At 38.9% G+C, this 19,856-nt stretch overlaps 2 protein-coding genes across 2 annotated transcripts; both read right to left on the reverse strand.

Moving 5' to 3' along the window:
- Positions 1-215: 215 nt before the first annotated feature.
- Positions 216-6,515, reverse strand: adap2 (ArfGAP with dual PH domains 2). The gene is made up of 11 exons (XM_055035172.1): positions 6,273-6,515; positions 4,821-4,945; positions 4,641-4,732; positions 4,305-4,393; positions 3,966-4,078; positions 2,850-2,999; positions 2,668-2,751; positions 2,415-2,477; positions 1,991-2,068; positions 1,651-1,879; positions 216-590 (listed from the first exon to the last, which is right to left on the reverse strand). The coding sequence occupies exons 1-11, from the start codon at positions 6,355-6,357 to the stop codon at positions 562-564; spliced, it is 1,137 nt and encodes a 378-aa protein (XP_054891147.1). The 5' UTR covers positions 6,358-6,515; the 3' UTR covers positions 216-561.
- A 671-nt stretch (positions 6,516-7,186) lies between these two features.
- Positions 7,187-19,405, reverse strand: atad5a (ATPase family AAA domain containing 5a). The gene is made up of 22 exons (XM_055036113.1): positions 19,081-19,405; positions 18,577-18,640; positions 16,155-17,869; positions 15,998-16,079; positions 15,757-15,909; positions 15,465-15,597; positions 15,119-15,379; positions 14,885-15,033; positions 14,613-14,763; positions 13,757-14,095; positions 12,894-12,990; positions 12,224-12,306; positions 12,005-12,141; positions 11,746-11,923; positions 11,509-11,667; positions 11,195-11,419; positions 11,050-11,114; positions 10,767-10,956; positions 10,540-10,679; positions 8,226-9,112; positions 7,999-8,154; positions 7,187-7,901 (listed from the first exon to the last, which is right to left on the reverse strand). Exons 2-22 carry the CDS (start codon positions 18,625-18,627, stop codon positions 7,823-7,825), a joined length of 5,430 nt encoding a protein of 1,809 aa, XP_054892088.1. The 5' UTR covers positions 18,628-18,640; positions 19,081-19,405; the 3' UTR covers positions 7,187-7,822.
- Positions 19,406-19,856: the final 451 nt, after the last annotated feature.

Consider the following 19,856-nt stretch of genomic DNA (forward strand, 5'->3'; position numbering starts at 1 on the left):
GGTATTTCTACAGCGGTAGTAAAGCACTTAGTTACCACAGGGGGGCGCTTAAACACACTAAACAAGCTGCAGAAAACTGCCTCTGCATAAAAAGGGTTTAAATAAGAGACACGTATTTATAAAGACAAATATACACTTTTTTTTTCACAAATCACCTTTTTCCTCATACACATTTTTAACAGCAGTCAAGACACACCTTATATATAAAAGTCATTTATTTTTCTGAGCATAATTGTCTAAGTACATTTTCAACACATTTAATTGAATGCTATTAGCCCAATAAAGAATAAATATTTGTGGAATTATTTTTCAAATAATTAGAAATTAAGAAATGTCGAGTTAGCATGGTGATATGGAACAACACTGCCACAGCATCAATGTAATATCAGATTATATTGATGTGGCTTTTTTAAACCAAGGACTGAGCATCATGCTGGTGTGAGCTTATAACAGGAAGTTATTATTCAGTGTCAGGTCTGATTCAATGCAGTGACAGAAGTTCATTTAGATCTTGGATGCAGTCTTCTCATGATCATCTCTGCTGTTGCAATTCTTCATGGTTCATCTCTTATGCCTTATATGGGCTTGAGCTGGAAAAACAAAAAGTCAAAACTTTAGAAATTTGCTAAATGAATCTTTTCTGAAGAGCAATGTCCATAATGTTTTGTGAACAAAATACACATTTATAACACTTTCGTGGAGTAAAATTATTCATAAGTACATGGAGAAATATTTATATACATTGAAACAGGATCTAAATTCTAATTCTAAATTGCCTAAATTTATTTAGACAATTAGGTTTTGTTTATTTTCCTAAACTGAGTTACCAACCAACAGTGATGGCACAGTCACTTTGGAAAAGTAACTTTAGTTGCACAACTTTACGTACTCGTTCATTCGTGGATGTTTTAACATTTATTGCTTTTTTTTTTTTTAAAGCGAGTTCAAAACTACTTATAATAATTGGACTTGGCGACAGAAATTTAAAATAGTTTCTGTTTTTCTACCAACAAAATGTGCATCTCCCTCCATTGTTTACATTTCTGTCGCTGTTATTGTCGCATAGAGAAGTCGGTCACTTTACAACACAAATAGAGGGAATACAATTAAATAAGAGAAGATAGTAACGCAAAGTGATTTTGAACTGTAATCTGATTACTGGATTTGAAATAGCAACGCGTTAGATTACTCGTTACTAAAAAAAGTGGACCGACAAGACTGCCAACCAATGAAACCAGCAATTTGAGTGGAATGTATCGCAATCTAGCTGACAAAATAAATTACAGAACTGAGAGTTATTGGTGCCAGACAACATCAGTCTTCCTTTTATTATTGACCGTTTCTCTACTGAGCAAACTGATCATACAGGAAAACCTGTCACTTTAATAAATATTTTTTCCTCACTCACAGTTTGCCTAAACCAGTTTACAGTCTTTTAACCTCTGTATTTTTCTAACTCATGTTGGTGTAATCAAAAATAAAACCCAAAATTGTCAAATTTTGCCTAGGAAAAGATTAAAGAATATTTTTGAGAACAGTTTTTCTGTTCTAATTTTGCCTCCCCTCTTCCGATCGACTCAGCAACATTAACCCTGAGAGGGGCAATCTGCTCTGTGCTTCACAGTCACACTCCTGGCTTCCTTCTCTTACCGGAGTAATCCTGCGGTGACATGGGCCTGGACAGCACCTTTCTCAGGACATTCAGCCACTGTTTCTGCTCCCTCTCCTGCTCGCACATGAACACAAACTGGCGCTCCGGCGTCTCCACCATGATGCCGCACTTCCACTTGTTGCCCCGCGTGTGCTTCGGGACACACTCCTTCACGGAGTAGCCGTTGCTCTCTGTCCCGATGAAAATGACCCCTAACTCCTCTGCGTCCTGTTTTAGCAACAGCGATTTGAAAAGATGCTCAAATTAATCAAAGTTTTGATGCCAGATGTCTACACAGCGGTAGACTGGTACTAGCGTTAGAAGAAGTGTGGTCTGTACCAGTTGGTCTTTGAAGTAGAGCAGCTTCCTGTTTTGAGAGTCCAAAATAAACCAGCGCTTTTTGAAAGACTCCTTCTGCTGTTTAAACATAAATTATGTTCAATCCAAAGAATCCGTGAATATGCTCCACTTAGAAGAAAATTTCTTAACAAAGTTACCTACTGTGTAGTTATTTTGGTGTTAGCGTGAGTGCGTGTGTGTGTGTGTGTGTGTGTGTGTGTGTGTGTGTGTGTGTGTGTGTGTGTGTGTGTGTGTCCATGTGTGAAAGAGGAACAGAAACATTCAAATGTACATCTCAGAGCAAATAATGTCAAAAATAGCTAATGGACGACAGGAAATAAAATGCTCCATTGCTACAAAAACAAGCTGTGCAAAAAAGGAGCAATTAACCAAAACACATAACAACATGATGCTCTTTACTTACCAAAGGCCCCGTCTTTTCCATGTACCCCTCTTTTAGATAATTTCTTGTTATCATCGGCACCAGCTGTCACAAACAGATAATTCAAACTCTCTAACTTGATCCTTTTATTCAAATAAAATACAAGATACTCAGTGAAGTTTGTAAATGCGTGACAAATTACTTTCAAAGAATGAGAAAAGAGTTGTAGAATTGAAAGGAATGATAAAAAGTGCCGGAGAGGAATGTGAGCCATTCAAGGTGAGTCAGGTCTTACGTCCTCGTCGCTTCCAGTTGGATATGCGGTTTTCAGGTATGCATAGCGAGCAGCGCGGATGGAGTTGTACCAGATGACTATTTCCTGAAGCACAGGGAGTCAAAAACAATATGTAAGGCTCCAAAACCAGTTTTAAAACAATAAACACAAAAGATCTCAGTTTTGTGATCATGCCGTTTCACCTCAGAGCTCTCGTGGTAGACATAGAGGTTCCTGGTTTTATTTTCATCCTGGTATGTAATCTGCAGCCCATGAGGATGACCGATCTTCTGTGGCTGAAAGGTGGCGTTCAGATCCTTGATGGAGATTACAGCTTTAGGGCCTTTTGACTCCTAAATCACAGACATGTTGAAGTACTTCAGCAAAGTCAGACATAAGAAAATAAGTTAACATAAATGTGCACAAATTTTTGTATTCAGTGTTTGCCAATATTTCTTAGAGCCATATTTTGATGCTGACACATTTTCAATTCTGACATTTATATCAATTATATCCATTCTTTTTAGCAAAATAGTTCAAACTCTGTGAATCTAGATGGAGAGTGTCTGTTAATAATAACTTTCAAATCTTGCAAAAATTCCTAACTGCATTCAGGTCTGGACTTTGACTGCACCATTCCAACACATGGATCTGAACCAGTTAGTTGTAGCTCTGTTTAGATGTTTTGGGTAGTAGCTGTTCTGTTCAGCACCATCCATCAATTCTGATCAAATCCCTATTGATGCAGAAGGAAAGAGTCCCCACAGTGTGATGTTGCCACCACCATGTTTTAACATGGCAATTGTTTTTTGTTTATTTGTTTTTGTACCACACATTAAATGTTTTCATGTAGGCCAGAAACCTGCATTTTTTTCACTAGACCAGAACATGTCCACTGTGCCCCTTACAAAACTCTTAGCTGATTTTCTGATAAATACTCTCCTTACATGACCAGTCAGTTCATGTGGATGACAATACCTTGGTAGCTTTTTCAATCTCTGTGAGATTGTCAAAGTGTGGGAGATAGTTTTATTACCCAACTCTGCTTTAAACCTCTCTACATTTTTATTCCTGACCCGTTTTCTGTGTTCCTTGGATTTTGTAAAACCCAGATATCAGTGTCCTTTCAAGTCATAATTACGCAACACTTTGTGTTGGTCTTTGAAAAGAAACCCTCTGCCAAAATACACAGAGACTTGCAGTGAACATTCAAACCGTTTCAAGGATATGAATGTTTTTGAGAGATTTTGTATTAAGCTTGGTAGAAAAATAACATTGATTGTTTTGTTCTTTTTGCACCCGAGCAGCTCATAACTCACATCTTCCTTGTTATAGTATGACAGGGTAAATTCCCGTTCCGAGAGCACAAACTTCCTCTTCTGAAACTGCATGTTCTCTTTCCCTTTCTTCAACAAAATTCCTTCATGGAAGCCTGTGAGAAAGAAAAGGTTCACAGATTTTTCTCAAGAAAACAAATTAATTGTTTTTCCAATGAGTAACTAATCAATACCCCACTGTCTGTTATTGTTAATAAAACGGGTTTTTCTAACACCGTTTGGTATGAGGAAGCACATTATTAGCATAACTTTTGCTCAAGCAGGATTAACAATAGTAGGTTTTATGTTCTCATTCGTGCCCATAGGGAATCAATTTCTCACCTGTTGTGTACGCCAGCGGTGGATACTTGATTTCCCCGTTGAACTCCATCCTCTGATATTTAGCTCGGATCCATTGATCCCTCAGGACGCTGCAGTTCAAAATGTGGAAGCAGTCTCACTTATTTTTCTGCAGTAAAACCACAAAAACCTACGTCTTTCACCTGTGATCTAGCAGCAGGCTTTGAAACACATTTCACTTCTACAGCCTGCAGTTGCACTTCTCTCTATTTTCTGTGGTTGCGCCATGTCAGCAGTCTTTTGTCCATCATGCACTACCAAATATTCCACAATTGGGACATCAGAAAAAGAGCCTCACTAAACTGTATGAATACTTACTTGCAGTCATTTTCCAGAGGTCGGTAGTAGTACGGTGGAACGGCTTTCTCATACACAGCTCGGGCATTCGCATTCCCGGTGGATTTCATGAACTTCAAAGAGAAAGTTACAAACAATCAGTGTTTATTTATGAACAAATGGAAAAAAATAAGTGGATCTGTAGAGAGAGGAAGCTCATACCTCAACCAGGTCATCCTCCCAGAAGTCTAGCCGTATGGATTTGACCCGACTGGACAGGCTGCGGTGGATCCCAGAGCAGTTCAGGCATACAAACACACCGATCTTGTAGGACGCCCAATCCGGCTCTGGGAGGAGCGCAAGAAGATTTTGTTTGTGTCAAAACCAGAGCTAGCCCAAGGTATAAGCAGATTATGAGGCTGTTTAGGGTCGCCCAAGAAAATCACACGAGCCAGGTGGATGAATGTTACAGTTTCACACATACAAAAGAAAGCTTTCAGACTTTGAAAAGTGTACCAAGTAAAAATTAATTAAATAATTTTTGCTGAGTACCTCTGATTCATTAATAACGGATGCGGAACATGGGGTTACATGGCGACCTTCGACCTTCACAGGAAGTACCTCTGAGTATCTCAGAGGTTCTCAGCAATAAGTTCATTCACATTACAACTTATTAGATTCGAGAGATTGCCTTGTTCAAAGGCTGGTTGTACAGAATTAAACTTGCACCTCCTCCAAAACTGTCAAGTAAATGAGAAATGCTTCAGTGTTTGAGAGGTCAGAGATCTGACCTGAGAATTATGTCACAACCTAAATTAAGCGTGTTCCAGTTCCAAGCTAAAAATGAGAATAATTTTTCCTATTTGTGTGTTCAAACGCTGATGAACATGTACACAAATAGAAGATGTGAAGCATTACATGCGCTAATGAGTTGAGGTGCAATAATTGCTCATAAATCATTTATACCTTCACCTTTCACAGTTTCATATGAGCATTAATAACGGATGCGGAACATGGGGTTACATGGCGACCTTCGACCTTCACAGGAAGTCTTGCTGTATTTCAAACTGGAGATTTGAAAATCCAATTTACTATGAAGTAGCAGCACAATTATTTTTTTACCTCTCCAGTCAAACTAATCAACATTTTTTGTTACCACAACCAATTTAGCAACCACCTGGTTCCAATTAAAACAATGTTTTTAACAACCAGTTTTTTCACATTCTGACCTCTTTAACATTTCATCTTGGCTACCTAATTATATGATTCACTATGTGACGTCACTTTCCATATATGGTAGAGTGGCGTTCATCCTTATCCCTCATCCAAACGCACCAAACTTTTGTGTTCATCTAATTTCCTAAATTAAAATATAACAAACTCTCTTTGACAACAAAGAATAAAAACAGCTCAGATTTCAGTTAACAACTTTGTATTTTAAAAGTGAAAATGTAACAACTTGATGTATTTATCACTACTGGCAATTCAAGGACCAAAAACAATAAAATTTTAAGTTATTAGTCCATAAAATATTTACTTTCCACTGTTAGTTCAGCTATCACTGATAGATTAAACCCAGAATATATGTTAACATATTTGTAGATACAGTGAATTGAGTTCAAATCCAACAACAATGACTGAGGCGGAGGGAGGAAAAACTATTATTATCCTCACCCGGCGCGCCGCAGTCAGCGCAGCGGCTGTTCTCCGGCTGCTTCACCAGTTCCAGCAAAATCTTTTTGTTTCGCTCGTTTGTCATGTCGGCACCAGGTTTGGGTCTCCTCTTCTTCGGCGCTCAGTCCCGCGGTCCGTGCAGTTCATGTTGGTCGCATCGTTCAAGACGTGGAGAGCTGCGGCTGAAACAACGAGCACATGGAAGTGGAACTTGCAGACGCTCGCTGACCGTTTTGACGCGCAAACTCAACACACCTCTGGCGTTTTTGTAGCTGGAGGTTGTCCCTTTGTCACAACCCGCCTCTCATTGTTCTAACGTCAGCCACATGACAGCCCTCTTTGCGTAAACTTGTCTTTCAATCTGTAGTTTTATAGTGCCTTGTAAAAACATTTCCTTGAACTTTTTGTTATCATCCCAAGCCTCACCAAGGGCTTGGGATTTTACATAATAGGCCAAAACAAAACAAGGAACTTATGTGCCTTAATTTACAGGCATCTGAAAGGTGTGGTGTGCGTGTTTTTACTGTCCACTTAACTCTAAGACCCATAATTAAAATGTTCTCCAGAAATTCAACTGACCTGCCAAGGCTGTATTGTTATATAAATGAGAATCTGTAGAGAAACTTTATGCTCACAAATTCATCATGCAGTCAGGCTAAGTTTGCAAAGAAATACAGGCAAAAATTTGACTTGATTTGTGCAAAGCTGCGACTAAAGGTAATTCTACCAACTAGCAACTCAGAGGATGAACACAAGAGCACACCTTAGCATATTTGTAATAAATGTTGAAGATCGTACATCTCTTTAAATATACAACTTTGTGTCTATAAAGAAAAAAATGGAAAAATTCAAAGGCTGAGATTACTTTCAAAGCTTTTGCACATGTAGAGAGACCATGCAATTGTTTAGTTGCGTTAAGCCTTTATTTGTTAACAAAAACCAACTGGAAACTTTTATACATATTTAAGGCAGAAAAAAAAATCACTAAAAAAATGTATGATGAATGTGATATTCAAAGCTTCTTGTTAGAAGCTGATCTATAATAAACTGCAGGAAACAAGATTGCAAGTGATAGTTTATACACAGCCTTTACAAATACAGGCGCAGATTGTGTTATACAGTTTTATTTCTTACAATCGTAAAAATGCTCAACATGTTTAACTGAGTATTTGTTAAAAGTTTTCAAAATCCAAAGCACTAATAAAAATATAATAAAAGAAACTGCTGTACAAAACCCCCACATTCCAGCTGAATTTCATATAAAGCTTTCAAAGCACCAAAAGATGTAAAATCTGAGGTTATTTAGTTGTGTGCTCTAAATTTCAGGAATTTTATGTATTTAAAAGATTTAAATGTTGGTAAAAATAAGTGCAAACAATCATATTTGTGCACATGAGAGCCACCAATCTGAAATGAAGCCAACCCCAGCATGTTGCTACAGCCATCCACAGCACCAGACACTACAATTCATGTTATTTTTACCTTCTGAGAACCAGAGATTGAGGTTCTTAAATCTATGTATTTGAGGCACATAAAATAATCTGAATGAATTAGGGGAAGTCTTCAGCAAGAAACTGTTGAGTGCTTTTCTCAAGACCCAAGTGGATTGCATCAAGATAGTGAAGAAACCTGGGGAGAAGAAATTAAACAGATGCAAAAGATTATTTTCATATAAACACTTTATTTTCTACTTTTACACTTATCTACACTTCCTGTCCACACCTACCTTCTCTTAACCCTTTCCTTCTCCTTCAGCTGCTCTGATCTGCAGATTGTGCGCATGGTGGGCAAATAATCCAGAGCAGCTGCTTGTCTGTTGCCAAGAGTGCCAAAGACTTTATCAAACAGATTTTCCATCACCTCTGTTCTCTGCAGGGCTAACCTAGAAAACAAGATACTGCTTTTTAGTTACGAACTAGTGTTTGTTGAAAGGCCAGGATGGTGCAGACTTACTGTGGATGGCTGAGTCCATCCTGGGTGAAGCTGTAATCTTCTCGATGTGAAGCTACAGGAAGAGTTAGCTCCTCTGCAGCCTCTTTCCGCAGATCTCCCTCTAGCTGCTGCACTTTATCCCAGGCCTCAGCTACTGAAGTCTGACACTCCTGGAAGCTCAGAGCCTCCACAGCAGCCTGGATCTCTACAACACAACTTCCTGTGGCCCAGTTTTCTCTCCCGTTTTCAGCTCTCGACTCATCAGTCATCCCATCTTTAATGACAGCACTAAACGACAACCTTCTGTAATTGTTCAGCCCATCAGGGTGAAAACGAAGGGATGAGTCCACATAGGACATGTTATCCCAGAAGTGAGCTATGGATTGAAGACACTGAGAGACTGGAACAGTTTTTATTTGCTCCTCTGCAGTCAGTGGCTTCCTTTTCACCCTTTCAGAAACAACTCTCGCTTTGACTTTTTCTGTGTGAGGATTATTCTGCCTCTTGGAGAGAGACGGAAATCCATCTTCTGAGTCTGAATCAGAGTTCAACCCACCCCCGGTGGGGAGGTGGTGTCGTTTCTTATTCTTCTTCATTCTGCTGGACACTTTAACTGGGCTGTAGCTATCTGACAAATCAGCCGACTCTGCAACGTGCAATAAGCCGCCACCGTGAGGCAGCGCGTCCGACTGCAGGGACGAAGATGGTAGCTGCTGTTTTGGACTCACGGGTTGAAGATCCTGTGATTCAGGAAGACAGCGCTTAGGTTTATAGAGCTTAGAGGTAGATAGCTGCGTCAGAGGTAGAGGTAAGAGTTTCTCCATGTTGGAATAGAGCAGATCAACTCCTCGCCGCCGGCTGTCTGCAAGAAGCTCCAAGCAAACCGCCGCCTTCATCAAACTCTGGCTCTGTTGAAACAAAACACCCAAGTTTAACAACACAATTCAATATTATCTTGACCTAAATGAAGTTTATACTGTATTATACAACACTCTGTGTGAGGATGTGCAATAAGAAACACAATAAACTTTTTTTTATTTCCCCTCCAGGGGGCTTTTTGCAGGCTCTAGTGTCCTTTCTATGACAGTAGACTGACAGAAAGTGGGTAAGGAAAGACATGCGGCAAGTATCGTTGGGTCCGGGAGTCGAACCCACGACGGCCACGTCGAGGACTCAAGGCCTCCAAATGTGGGTCACGCTAGCCTCTACGCCACCACAGCACGCCCCACAATAAACTTATTAATGAAGTAAAATAATCTCAACAGAAATTTAGAAAAATGCAAACTTAAGTTTGAATCTATTTATTCAATAGGAACGAAAATCCCCATGTAGCTTAAGTTCTACTTTTTTAAGTGTCTAGAAACTTGCTACTAATTATCCATTACATTCAACTACACTGGGGTGTAAATGCAATTCAGATGCAAAGTCAGTAATTTTACTGTTGTTGATCAGATTGATAGACGAGAATATTTTTAAGACATTTTGAATTTGTAGCTTAAATTAGTGGTCAATCGAAGCACTTAGTTATTAAGTTATGAACCAATGCAGTTGTTCAAAATTATTTTAAAATCAACCACAGCAGAAGTTATTATCAGAAGAGCTCTAAAAGCTCTTGCTGATCATGACAGAGGTCTGCTCACTCTGAGCCAGGATCTCCTGAAGGTTTCAGAAGTTTTTCTCTCTGCTGTCACTGTGAGTGCTCAGCATGAGATATTGCTGCAAAGTTAATGACTCAGTGCAATCGACTGATCACCGTCTACATGCTGGTGCAGCAGGAATGAATGCTGCAGTCAGTGAATTGATGCAATCTGCCAGGTTTCCTAAGAAAACCTTTTCACCAATTTGAATAACGAACTGAACATGACTGCACTGTTTGAGAACCAGGAGCGAGTTAGAATGCAAGTAATTGACTTTGAATCCATCTGTATGAATGGATTGAATTAACAATGTATTTCTGGAAATATTTGTTGTGAGGATTGCATAAAAATGAACTGAATTTTATTGTAAACCGTAAGATACAAAGTAACCTTCTTTTTTCATTAAAATAAATCGAGATGTGAAATAGTTTCCCGCAAATAATAAATAAATTTTCACTGGGACTAATAATGTTTTTTTTTTTTTATTTAAATGAAAAACGCTGACTGACTTGTTCATTTTTGCATCCAAAACTGAAATATGAAAATCAGTTTGCAAAGCTTATACTGGTGAATATTTTTTTTAATTCTATTGTTATCTTTATATTAATTTTAGGTGTTTTTGTCCTGTTTTTGTGGTTTTATTGTTTATATTCATTGTGCAGGGCTGCTTCAGGGATTTTGTTCAATGCCACATTTACCCTGAGCAGCTCCCAGATGTTTCCGTCAGGCTCAATGTTCAGCAGGCCCAGCTTGCTCTCAGTGCAGTCGGTGTCACAGGGAGGCAGGCTGGATGTGACGGTCACAGAATTATCAGCTGCTTCTGGTTTCAGTTCAATTTCTGTGCAAAAAGAGGAAACCATATTCGGACAATCACATTGAATTAAACACAAATTTATAGATTTGCAGTTTTATCTTTTATCTTTACCATTTTGGCCAGTTTCAATCAGCGGCCTCATTGAGGGACGCCCTCCTGCGCTCCGGGCCCAAAACTGAAGCTGCAGTAAGCTCTGCCTGACGTCACAGCCATTGAGTTTCAGCAGAGAGCTGATGTCTGACGGATGAATCCTCGTGTCCTCAGCTAAACAAAGGAGCTGCAGGTACCTGCCCACATTCACCTGCAGAGCAGAACCAGGACAGTAGAATTCAAGCTCTGTGCATCTGTGCGTGTATGCAGGTAACGGAAATGCGACTCTAAGCTCTCCACTTACCACTGAAGGCTTTTTAAAATGAATCTCTTCAAAGCTTCCATCAAACATCGCGCTGAAAGCTGGATCTGAAAAAGCAAAGATTGTGCAAAGATAGTTACTATCAACACATCAAGCTGCAAGACATTAACAGTTTACTCATACTAACCGCTGGTGGTGAGGATGACTGGCCTCTTGGTAGTGCTCATGAATGTCTTGATAGCAGCAAGAAATCCTGAGTCATCATCAAAAATAACATCAACTTCTTCAAACAGGATGAGTGATGTAGCTGTCTTCTTGCTCTGTTCCTCGCTGCTCTTCTGTTTCGGGATGCCGGTGGCCGATTTGTTTTTATCACTACTTTCATTGGCTTTTATGATTTTCTTGGAAGGCACTATAAAAAATGATCAGTAAAGTTTGTGGTTATAATGTGACAAAACATCATAGATTCATTTAAAAATGTGGAAAATTCAAAGTCATTACCAGTGTGTTCAGGTTTCTGTGGCTCTTTGTTGGCTGGTTGCCCCATCTTAAAGAACTTGGCCAAAGAAGTTGGAGCCAGGCCTCCTTTTTTAGCTCCTCTGGGTGACTGAGGATTTTTCCTCGGAGATGAAACCACCTTGCGAGGAGAGCTAACCTTTCCTAAAAAATGAAGACCACATTTTTTTTTACTGCACAAAAATGAGATTGAGTGTTATTAGTTTGCAATATTATTCATACTTGGAGAAGATCCAGGCCTGACAGAGCCGGTGCTGCTGCTCAGGCCATAGCTGTTGAAGTAGGCGGGTTTGTGGGCATTGACTCCCTGATTGTCCACCTGGTGGGACTGAGTCGCCTCCCTCAGCTGGGACAGAATAAGACGACCGCTTCGCTGAGATGAAGCGTTCACTTCAAACACCTAAGAGGATAAATTAAGAAATGAGGAAGTGTCGTTTGGCATATTTACTGTTTCTGTTCTTTATATGTGATGAACGTCGACCTTGAAGCCCAGCTCTTGGGCGCAGGCGTAAACCGCAGCAGTTTTTCCAACTCCAGTGGGTCCAGTGATGAGCACTGTGTTACACAGAGTGTCCTCTGCATCCTGGTAGTCCTCATCTCCACAGTCCCATTCTGAATCTGAACACACAAAAAATATCATGTATTAAAAATAAACATGCCGCAAACAGAGGAAGTCATTAGGGGAAACAAAATCTCTCACCATGGCTGCCCTCTTCTTGTTTCTTATCCTTTTGATTTTTTCTCTCATCTCTGTCGGCACGAAGTTTCCAATCTTTAAGCCAACTAGTGTAAGAAAACAAATATTATCGAAAAACCTGCATTACACTCTTTACATCAGTATTTCTATATTCTTTTACATTAGAACTACAATATATATATATATATATATATATATATATATATATATTATATATATATATATATATTGGAATTTTATGTTGTACAACAACAATTTACCTGAATTAGATGCAAAAAACAATTTTCAATGTGTCAAATGCAAAGGTATTCCACTTTTACTGTAAAACCCTTAAATAAAATCAAGCACAACCGACTGCCTAGAGCAGCCACATAATTAACAAATAAATAGTAACCACTAGTGTGGTTACTATTTATTTGTAATAGTAAATAGAAAATAATATCAACATAAAATCAGCTGTTCTGTTCTGAGAGGTTTGAACAATGCATCACAGATACATTTTTAATCTAACTTAAACAAAAAGAAAAATGAAACTTTCAACTTTGAAGGAACTGCTGTAACATTAGAAATGTTGAAGTTCAAGGGCTATAACTAATTTTGTGAAACACTGTTTGACCTACAACTGTGAGAGTAAAATTCAAAATAACCAGGAGGTGCTGGTTGAATTTCTTACCTGTAAAGCCTCTTCACTGCTGGGGTGTTGTCTATGATGTCAGCAGAGACTTGTGGTTGATATTTATCAGTCCACAGCAAGTCCTCCTTCACTGGTTCTAAGGATACAATAGTAAGAGATAGGATTAAATTAATTACCAATATACATATTCTATGTCTGTTCGTTCCTGAAATCTGTGTTTCTTTGAGTGATGTTTTGCAGGAAGCGACGAGCGTTTTAAATTGGGAGCAGATACCAGATGGTCTGCAGCAAAAGTGATAAGTGGCCTGGCAGAATAAACAACGGATGATTAAGGGTCGAAGTTTATAAACCAGAGACAGAGGAACTTTACATGAGACCATGGATGCAAAAGACACCTCATTGTTCTGTGGGTTCATCAGTTCCTGCATTGTTTCTACAGAAGAACGTAAACAAGAACTCTGAACTTTGCACTCTACCTTACGGCAGCCCGTGGGTGCAACACACCTGTGATTCAAGAGAACAGAAGAAGCAGCTACGCTATGTGATTAACTCAAGATAACAGAATAGGCTATGTATCTAGGATCACCCTAAGGAAATAAAAAGAAAGAGTGTGGGGGAGCGTGTTTTAGAGCAGGTAGGATATTGTAACTAAAGCACACTCCTGTCTTGTAAATCTAAAACTCACTTGTCTCTCTTCTTTTCCTGTTTGAGAATGTTTAGGTCGATGAACCTGACAGTAAGTTTCAAGGAATAAACCAAGGCTGTTCTATATCTGTCCTGAAAGGCTGATATCCTGATATTTTACATGCAAAGTACAACCAGTGGAAGGTTTTTAAATATATCGTTTTGCTTTCTTACACTAATATGATTTGTTAAACATGATAGATTATAGTGGAACACACCTTTTCTTTTAGTGTCTGCTTCCAAATTTAAGTCGTCCACTACAACAACCGAATCGCCTTCAGAGATGATGGGAGCAGAGCTCAGTTTAAGTTTAGTTTTCTCCGTCTTCTCATCCTCTTCCTCCTTCATTCTGGATCTCTGACCTCGTCTCGTTCGGCTTCCCCTTCTTGGAGGATTCTGGTCAGCTGGTGAGACGTTTTCCTCTGAATGACTGGACTTCTGCTTCTTTGCCACCTTCACATTATTCTCCCTCTCATCCTCTTTCCTCTTCCTCTTCCCGCCAACAGCTTCATTACACAGCAAAACACAGGAGTCTTCGATGGTCACAGCTTCTGGCTCTAATAATTTCACACAATAAGAAAATAAGTTAGAGATAATAGACACATAAACTCAAAGATGAGTAAATGATTAACAGAGGGCTGTTATAGTCTTGACAGAGCAACCAAACTGTGATTAAGTGACGGAAGCAAATCTCTACACAAGGAAATCCCATTTTTGCCAAAAAACAATGCCTGTTTCTTGCAGTCTAAAGTTTTTTTGTTTAACGGAGTTAAATATGACTTTATGCAGTAATATTTTTTTATTTGTAAGTTTTTTTAAGGTACAAAATAGCTTTGGGACTCTTAAAAAAAGAATTACAACTTCTATGTTATTGTATTTTATATAATTTTTTTTTTCTTGTTTTTTATTGTCAACATTTTTCTTTACTTTCAACAAGCAAAAGGATAAAATGACACAAACTAGTTCATTAAAATTGGAAAAGATTTAGAAAAAATATTTTTTCTACAAACAAAATTACACTTGGTTTGTTTTTAATATCAAAAAAGGTATTTAGGAGTTATTGTAAAGACTGACCTGAAGCTGCTAACTGCTGCTGATGGTCGGCTCGTCGTTTTTGGAGCCGCGTGAAAACCGCTTGGGTCGGAAAGTGAGGGTTTTTGGAGCAGAACTCCGTCATCAGACGCTGACGATCACTTTCAGAGATTTCAGGTTTCCAGACTGACGCCTAAAAATAAATTATGCTGTTAATTCAAAACTACCCACAATTAAATAATAATTAAAAAAAAACTAAAGGAAACTTATAAATGGGCATAATAAGCTTGAGCTCAATAAAAATGATATTATACCTTTTCATAAACATTTCTACAGGCTGGTTCTGTCTTAACACACAGAGATCCACTAATAGATAGAGGTGGGTTCAGCGTGTGGCTCCAAAGGTCCTTTAAATGACCCAATAAAGAGGATTCAGGCCATGGCAGACCCCAGAGAGAACAATCTGTCATTACACAGAAAAATAAGCTCAGATCAATATTCCACTGCTATAGAAGGACACTGTAGACAGCTGTGACTGCGAATCCTACCGCTGGGTGGTTGTGTTGTGTGTGAGACGGGCTGAAAGGATGAAGAGGAGGCAGAGTAGGCCTCCTTGGTGGCAGCAGTCTTTGCTATCTGTTTCCTAAAAGACTCGGGCAGACCGCTCTTTAAGAACTCCCTGCGCGCTCTGAACTGTTCGTCGTCCTGAGAGCAGTCAGATCCTTCACGACTGCTGTCATCAAAGATGGAAATCACTGCCGACGCCTTCCGGGCCGACTTGTCTTGACCAAACAAGGTGACTTTAGAGCCTGATGTAGCGAAAACACACAAGATTGCTAAAAATATTGGTAAAAAGTTAACGACAAAAAGTAAAAAAAATAAATAAATAACAACCTGGGGTAGCTTTGCCAGATGGTGCAGCTTTGCCAAGAACTTCATTCAGGCTGCGCAAGGCCTTCTGGGTTTTAGTCTTTTCTAGTGCATTCTGGGAAGTATCGGTCAAATCTTCGATGCAGACAACAGAATCCTAAAAGACAAACGAATGAAGTCTTAAAATCCACTAACAAGTACAATCTCCCAGCGGTACTTTATGTTACATTTTTCGAAATGTTGTTTATAAATAATCCCTAATAAATATTGACAATATCATCAAGTACAGTTTATAATATTAATCGTAAAACTTTACCTCATCTTCACAGTAGCTCTTCTTGACGGAGGTTTTATTTCGAGATGATCGTCTCAACGTTTCCTTCTCTGCAGTTTTCTTGCTTTGCTGAATCATTTTAGCTTTCTCCACCAGTTTCTTTGCTTGCTGTCTTTTCTTGGACTCATTTAGTATCTTAAAAGGAAATCACAGGTCAGAAATGATAAATCAATGTTTTAAAAACAATTAAATGCATTTGATTTCTAAGTAAAATATCACTTACTTTATTTGAAGAAGTGGTTAAATCGTTTCCACTTTCAGTCTTTGATGCTGGAACCGTTTCTTGAATTCTACTTAGTCTAATTCTTTAAATAAAAAAAGAAAATATGTCAGCTGTTTTAGACACATACACTGAAATACATAATTAAATGAAGCGTTACCTGATTGGACTTCCATTTGCATCTGGCGGACAAATCATCTGTGCTACAAAGACACCATGTCTGGATCTATGTGTCTTCGGAGTGAACAACTTCACAGGGCTGATCTGAGGTGAAGCAGCATTTAAAGTCTTCTTGGACTCACTCTGTCTCCTGGTTTTCCTCACAGGACGTGTTGGGGTTTTTTCAGGTGATTTTCTAACCACAATCTCTCGTCTAGATCTCCTCAGAGCTGGAGCTGTAGGAGTTGAGGTGATGGAAGGTTCTTCTTTGTCATCTTCTGCTTCTACTGTTATGATCTCGGTTTCTTTTGCAGCAGGTGTTGTGTGGATCTCCTCCTGCTTATTGTTAGCTTTAATTCTTCCCTTTTTCCCACTTTTCTTTTTGGATGTTTTGCTCTCCTGAGGGCTTTGCTCTGCAGAAGGAACTGAAACATCTCCATCCTCAGCAGCCTCCACTGCCTTCTCCTCAGCTTGCTTCTGTTTGCCTTGATTTTTCACTGGTTTAGCTTTGGACCCTTCCAGACTGGGCTGCTTAAAAGCAGCCATGAACTGCTTCCTTTCGGCTTCACTGCACTTTGGAGTTGACTCGCTCTCAATCACAGCCAGCTCCAGATCCTCCTCTTGAAGAACAACGTTGGACCTTCGTTTGCTGTTTGAAGAAGTCAAAGGAAGCTGGCGTATCTCGTCTGCTGGAGGAGAAGCAGCAGGTTCTGCTGGACTACCAGCTCCTTTTCTCCTGGTGAAGATTGAAGCAAACTTTCCCACAGCTTTTACGGCTTCCTGTTTGGGTGAAACAGCATGCACCTCTGCCTGAATGGTGAGAGTTCGGGGTGAGACTTGAACTGGGCCGACATTTTCCTCAACCTTGGGGACATCCAGTTGCTCGCAATTTAATTCATCTGCTTTTTCTAAGTTTTTACCATCATCTTCTTCACCTGGGTCTTCTATCATGCTTTGACTTTGACTCCGCACAAAATCCTCAAAGGAGATGGTAACAGTACTGCTGTTCAGCTCAGAGGTTTCACCCAAGCTGACGTTCATACTAACATCACAAAGTGATCTATCCGCTTCCTTCTCCTCTGGCTCTGGATGCTTTGACTCTTTTTGCTGCCTCTTTGTAGGTTTTCTTGCTGCCTTTTTAACCTGTTTTACTTCAAATCTTGGAGATAATGCTGTAGTGTTTCGCTTTGCTTCTACATCATCAGTATTTTCACATTTGTGATCTCTCTGTTGAGGGGAATCTCGTTCAGTTTTCTCATCACTGGCAGTTTTGCAAATTTCTGATTCACATGTATCTGCACTGAGCTTCAACAACAAAGCTGCTGTGTCACTTCCAAGGGTCCCATGGCTGATAGCTGAATCTGATGTAGAGTCTTTGCTCTCCTGTGTTTCTTCAACAATCAAGCAGTCATCGGTGGCACCAACATCTTCAGTCGGCACAAGTTTCTTCGCAGCTCTGCTGGTCTTTCTGCCACGTTTCTCAGATGACTTTTTCCCCACTTCTGCGTTGGTGCGTTTCTCTTCAGGTTGAGGTTTTTGACTGTTTTCTTTGAGGTCTTGCGGCGGACTTGATTTTTCTTTAGAAGAAGTCTTTCGACTAAAGTAGTCCGTGATGTTGTTGGACCGAGGAGGAGAGAAGGGTTTCTCCACAGGTTTGGGAACAGGCGAGAAATAGTTTGTGATCTGCTTGACATCTTTGCGAGATTTTTTGCAAGGCTGTTAAATGAGAAAAAACAAATGGGATGATTTATAAACATCTAAGTAATCAAGTTTTGCACTTGTGAGCATAAAAAGGGAATTATAAAGGTGCTTGAAATGACAAAAATAAGTATTCCATGGTATATATAACAGAGATTAAACTAAATTTTATTCTATCATTGGTTAAATGTCTCACAATGGGGAAAATATATTATTTAAGGAAATCTAAATAAAATCTTTCTCTTTGTCTAAACATCTTAGTTGAATAAACTGACAGTAAGTCTAGTCAAGATATTTAGAGTAAATTTTGTGAAATAAAACATGATTAAACTAATGTTTGCTGTAACATTTCAGCACATTGAACTGCCTTGCTATTGAAATGTGCAATACAAATAAACTTGAGTAAAATGACTCACTCTCCTGAATAATATTTAAAGCTAAGTTAAACATATTGTCAAAAGTAACACTGATCTCTATACATAGGGCATTGCAGTTTCATTAAAACCAGTAAGACAATATTTTTCTCAATTACAAAGGATCTCCTGCATTTATGTTTCATCAAGCATTGTTCAGCTGGAAGTATAGCAATCATTACAAACAAAACTGTGGAATGGACACATAAACAATCCGCATAAGCACTGTAAAACAAAACAATTGTAATGATTAAGATAACACTACTTTCAATAACAACAACTGTATAAACCTGTAATAATTATGATTTCTACCTGAGTGTCAAAGTCCTCAATGACAGAAGCCATAGCCACAACACCAGCCATAATTTCAGGAGCCCTGAAAGAAATGTTTAGATTTGTAAACATATCGTGTATTAAGTTAATACATATGAAACATGAATTTATATGATAAGTTGTCATTTATTATAGGTCTAAAAGCATATTAATTTCTATTGTTTATTGGTAAACAATAAATCTTGATGTTTTCAGAGACAGGCCTGTTTCATTAGATCTATTTTCACAACAGCACTTAGAAATCCCTATACATCTTGACAGTCTTATTTAAATGCTTGAATAATAATTTATAAACAAAGTCCATTTAAGTACAGCCAGACAACTTTTACATAATGTAACGTAAATGTAAACTACAGGGTTAGTGTGTTTATTTGCAGCCGTAAATGATTGTTATAGTTCATATGGCGGCCAGAAACTTCTCTAGTTTGGTTTAAAATAACTGGCGGATTGATACAACAACAGAGAGCTAAAGTAAACACTCACCAATATGTTACACCCGCAGCTTGCTCCAACGTCTGGGACTGTTTACTTATTTGCTACTTTGTGTGTAAATAAAGAGGAACCGTATCATTCATAGTTCGGAGCAGACCAGTGTTTGTTGTCAGTAGGTTTCACTGTAAAACAACAAGCTAACTAAGTCTCACTGTCGCCGGTCCATGCGCAGCTCCTGAAAGTTCTCCGAGCATTTTCCAGTTCAGGCTCGGGTATCTGAACGAAGCAAGAAGGTCTTCACTGTGATATTTCAGGGGCTGCAGCAAACTGAAGCAGCTTTCTTGACATTTCTCTGCCGTTTCAAAAACGCGCCAGACTGCTGGTGAACGAAAAGCGCCAAATTTACGTGACCTTTCCCGAGACAGCCTTCCGCCAATCAGAGACAAGAAAAACAGCCCGTCATCTTCTGACGTATTTCACCAACAATAAAGATGGCGTCCGGGGTCTCATTTGGTGGAGGAGGAATATTCACAGCGACCTCTGTAGTTTAAATGGTATAAATATCAAAACATTGATAGAAATGAGTTAAATAAAATAAAAGACACACATAAAATTAATACATATATGCTTGATTCAGTTGACTATTAAGTGTGTAAACCTTTAAATTTCATATAGTTGTTTTTAGCATTCATATTTATTTCTGTAAATGTAACCTGGCTGAATTTCCTCTTTTGTTATAATTACACAAAATGTCTTTTTATGGTTATTTGTATTGTTCCTTACCTAACTGAAAAATTATTGTTTTAACAGTGTTACTTTAAGAGCGG

The sequence above is a fragment of the Poeciliopsis prolifica genome, unplaced genomic scaffold (genome assembly GCF_027474105.1).
Source record: "Poeciliopsis prolifica strain line A6 unplaced genomic scaffold, Auburn_PproV2 SCAFFOLD010, whole genome shotgun sequence".
In the NCBI taxonomy this organism is placed as follows: Eukaryota; Metazoa; Chordata; class Actinopteri; order Cyprinodontiformes; family Poeciliidae; genus Poeciliopsis; species Poeciliopsis prolifica.

Coding starts and splice junctions, on each gene's coding strand:
- atad5a (XM_055036113.1), bottom strand. CDS start 18,627: ATGGCTGGTGTTGTGGCTATGGCTTCTGTCATTGAGGACTTTGACACT. Junction 12,142..12,223: donor ACAAGAAGAGGGCAGCCATG/GTGAGAGATTTT, acceptor TTGTGTGTTCAG/ATTCAGAATGGGACTGTGGA. Junction 9,113..10,539: donor ACATCTGGGAGCTGCTCAGG/GTAAATGTGGCA, acceptor TTGTTTCAACAG/AGCCAGAGTTTGATGAAGGC.
- adap2 (XM_055035172.1), bottom strand. CDS start 6,357: ATGACAAACGAGCGAAACAAAAAGATTTTGCTGGAACTGGTGAAGCAG. Junction 4,946..6,272: donor CGCTGACTGCGGCGCGCCGG/GTGAGGATAATA, acceptor CGCTCCTCCCAG/AGCCGGATTGGGCGTCCTAC. Junction 2,069..2,414: donor TGGAAAAGACGGGGCCTTTG/GTAAGTAAAGAG, acceptor ATGTTTAAACAG/CAGAAGGAGTCTTTCAAAAA.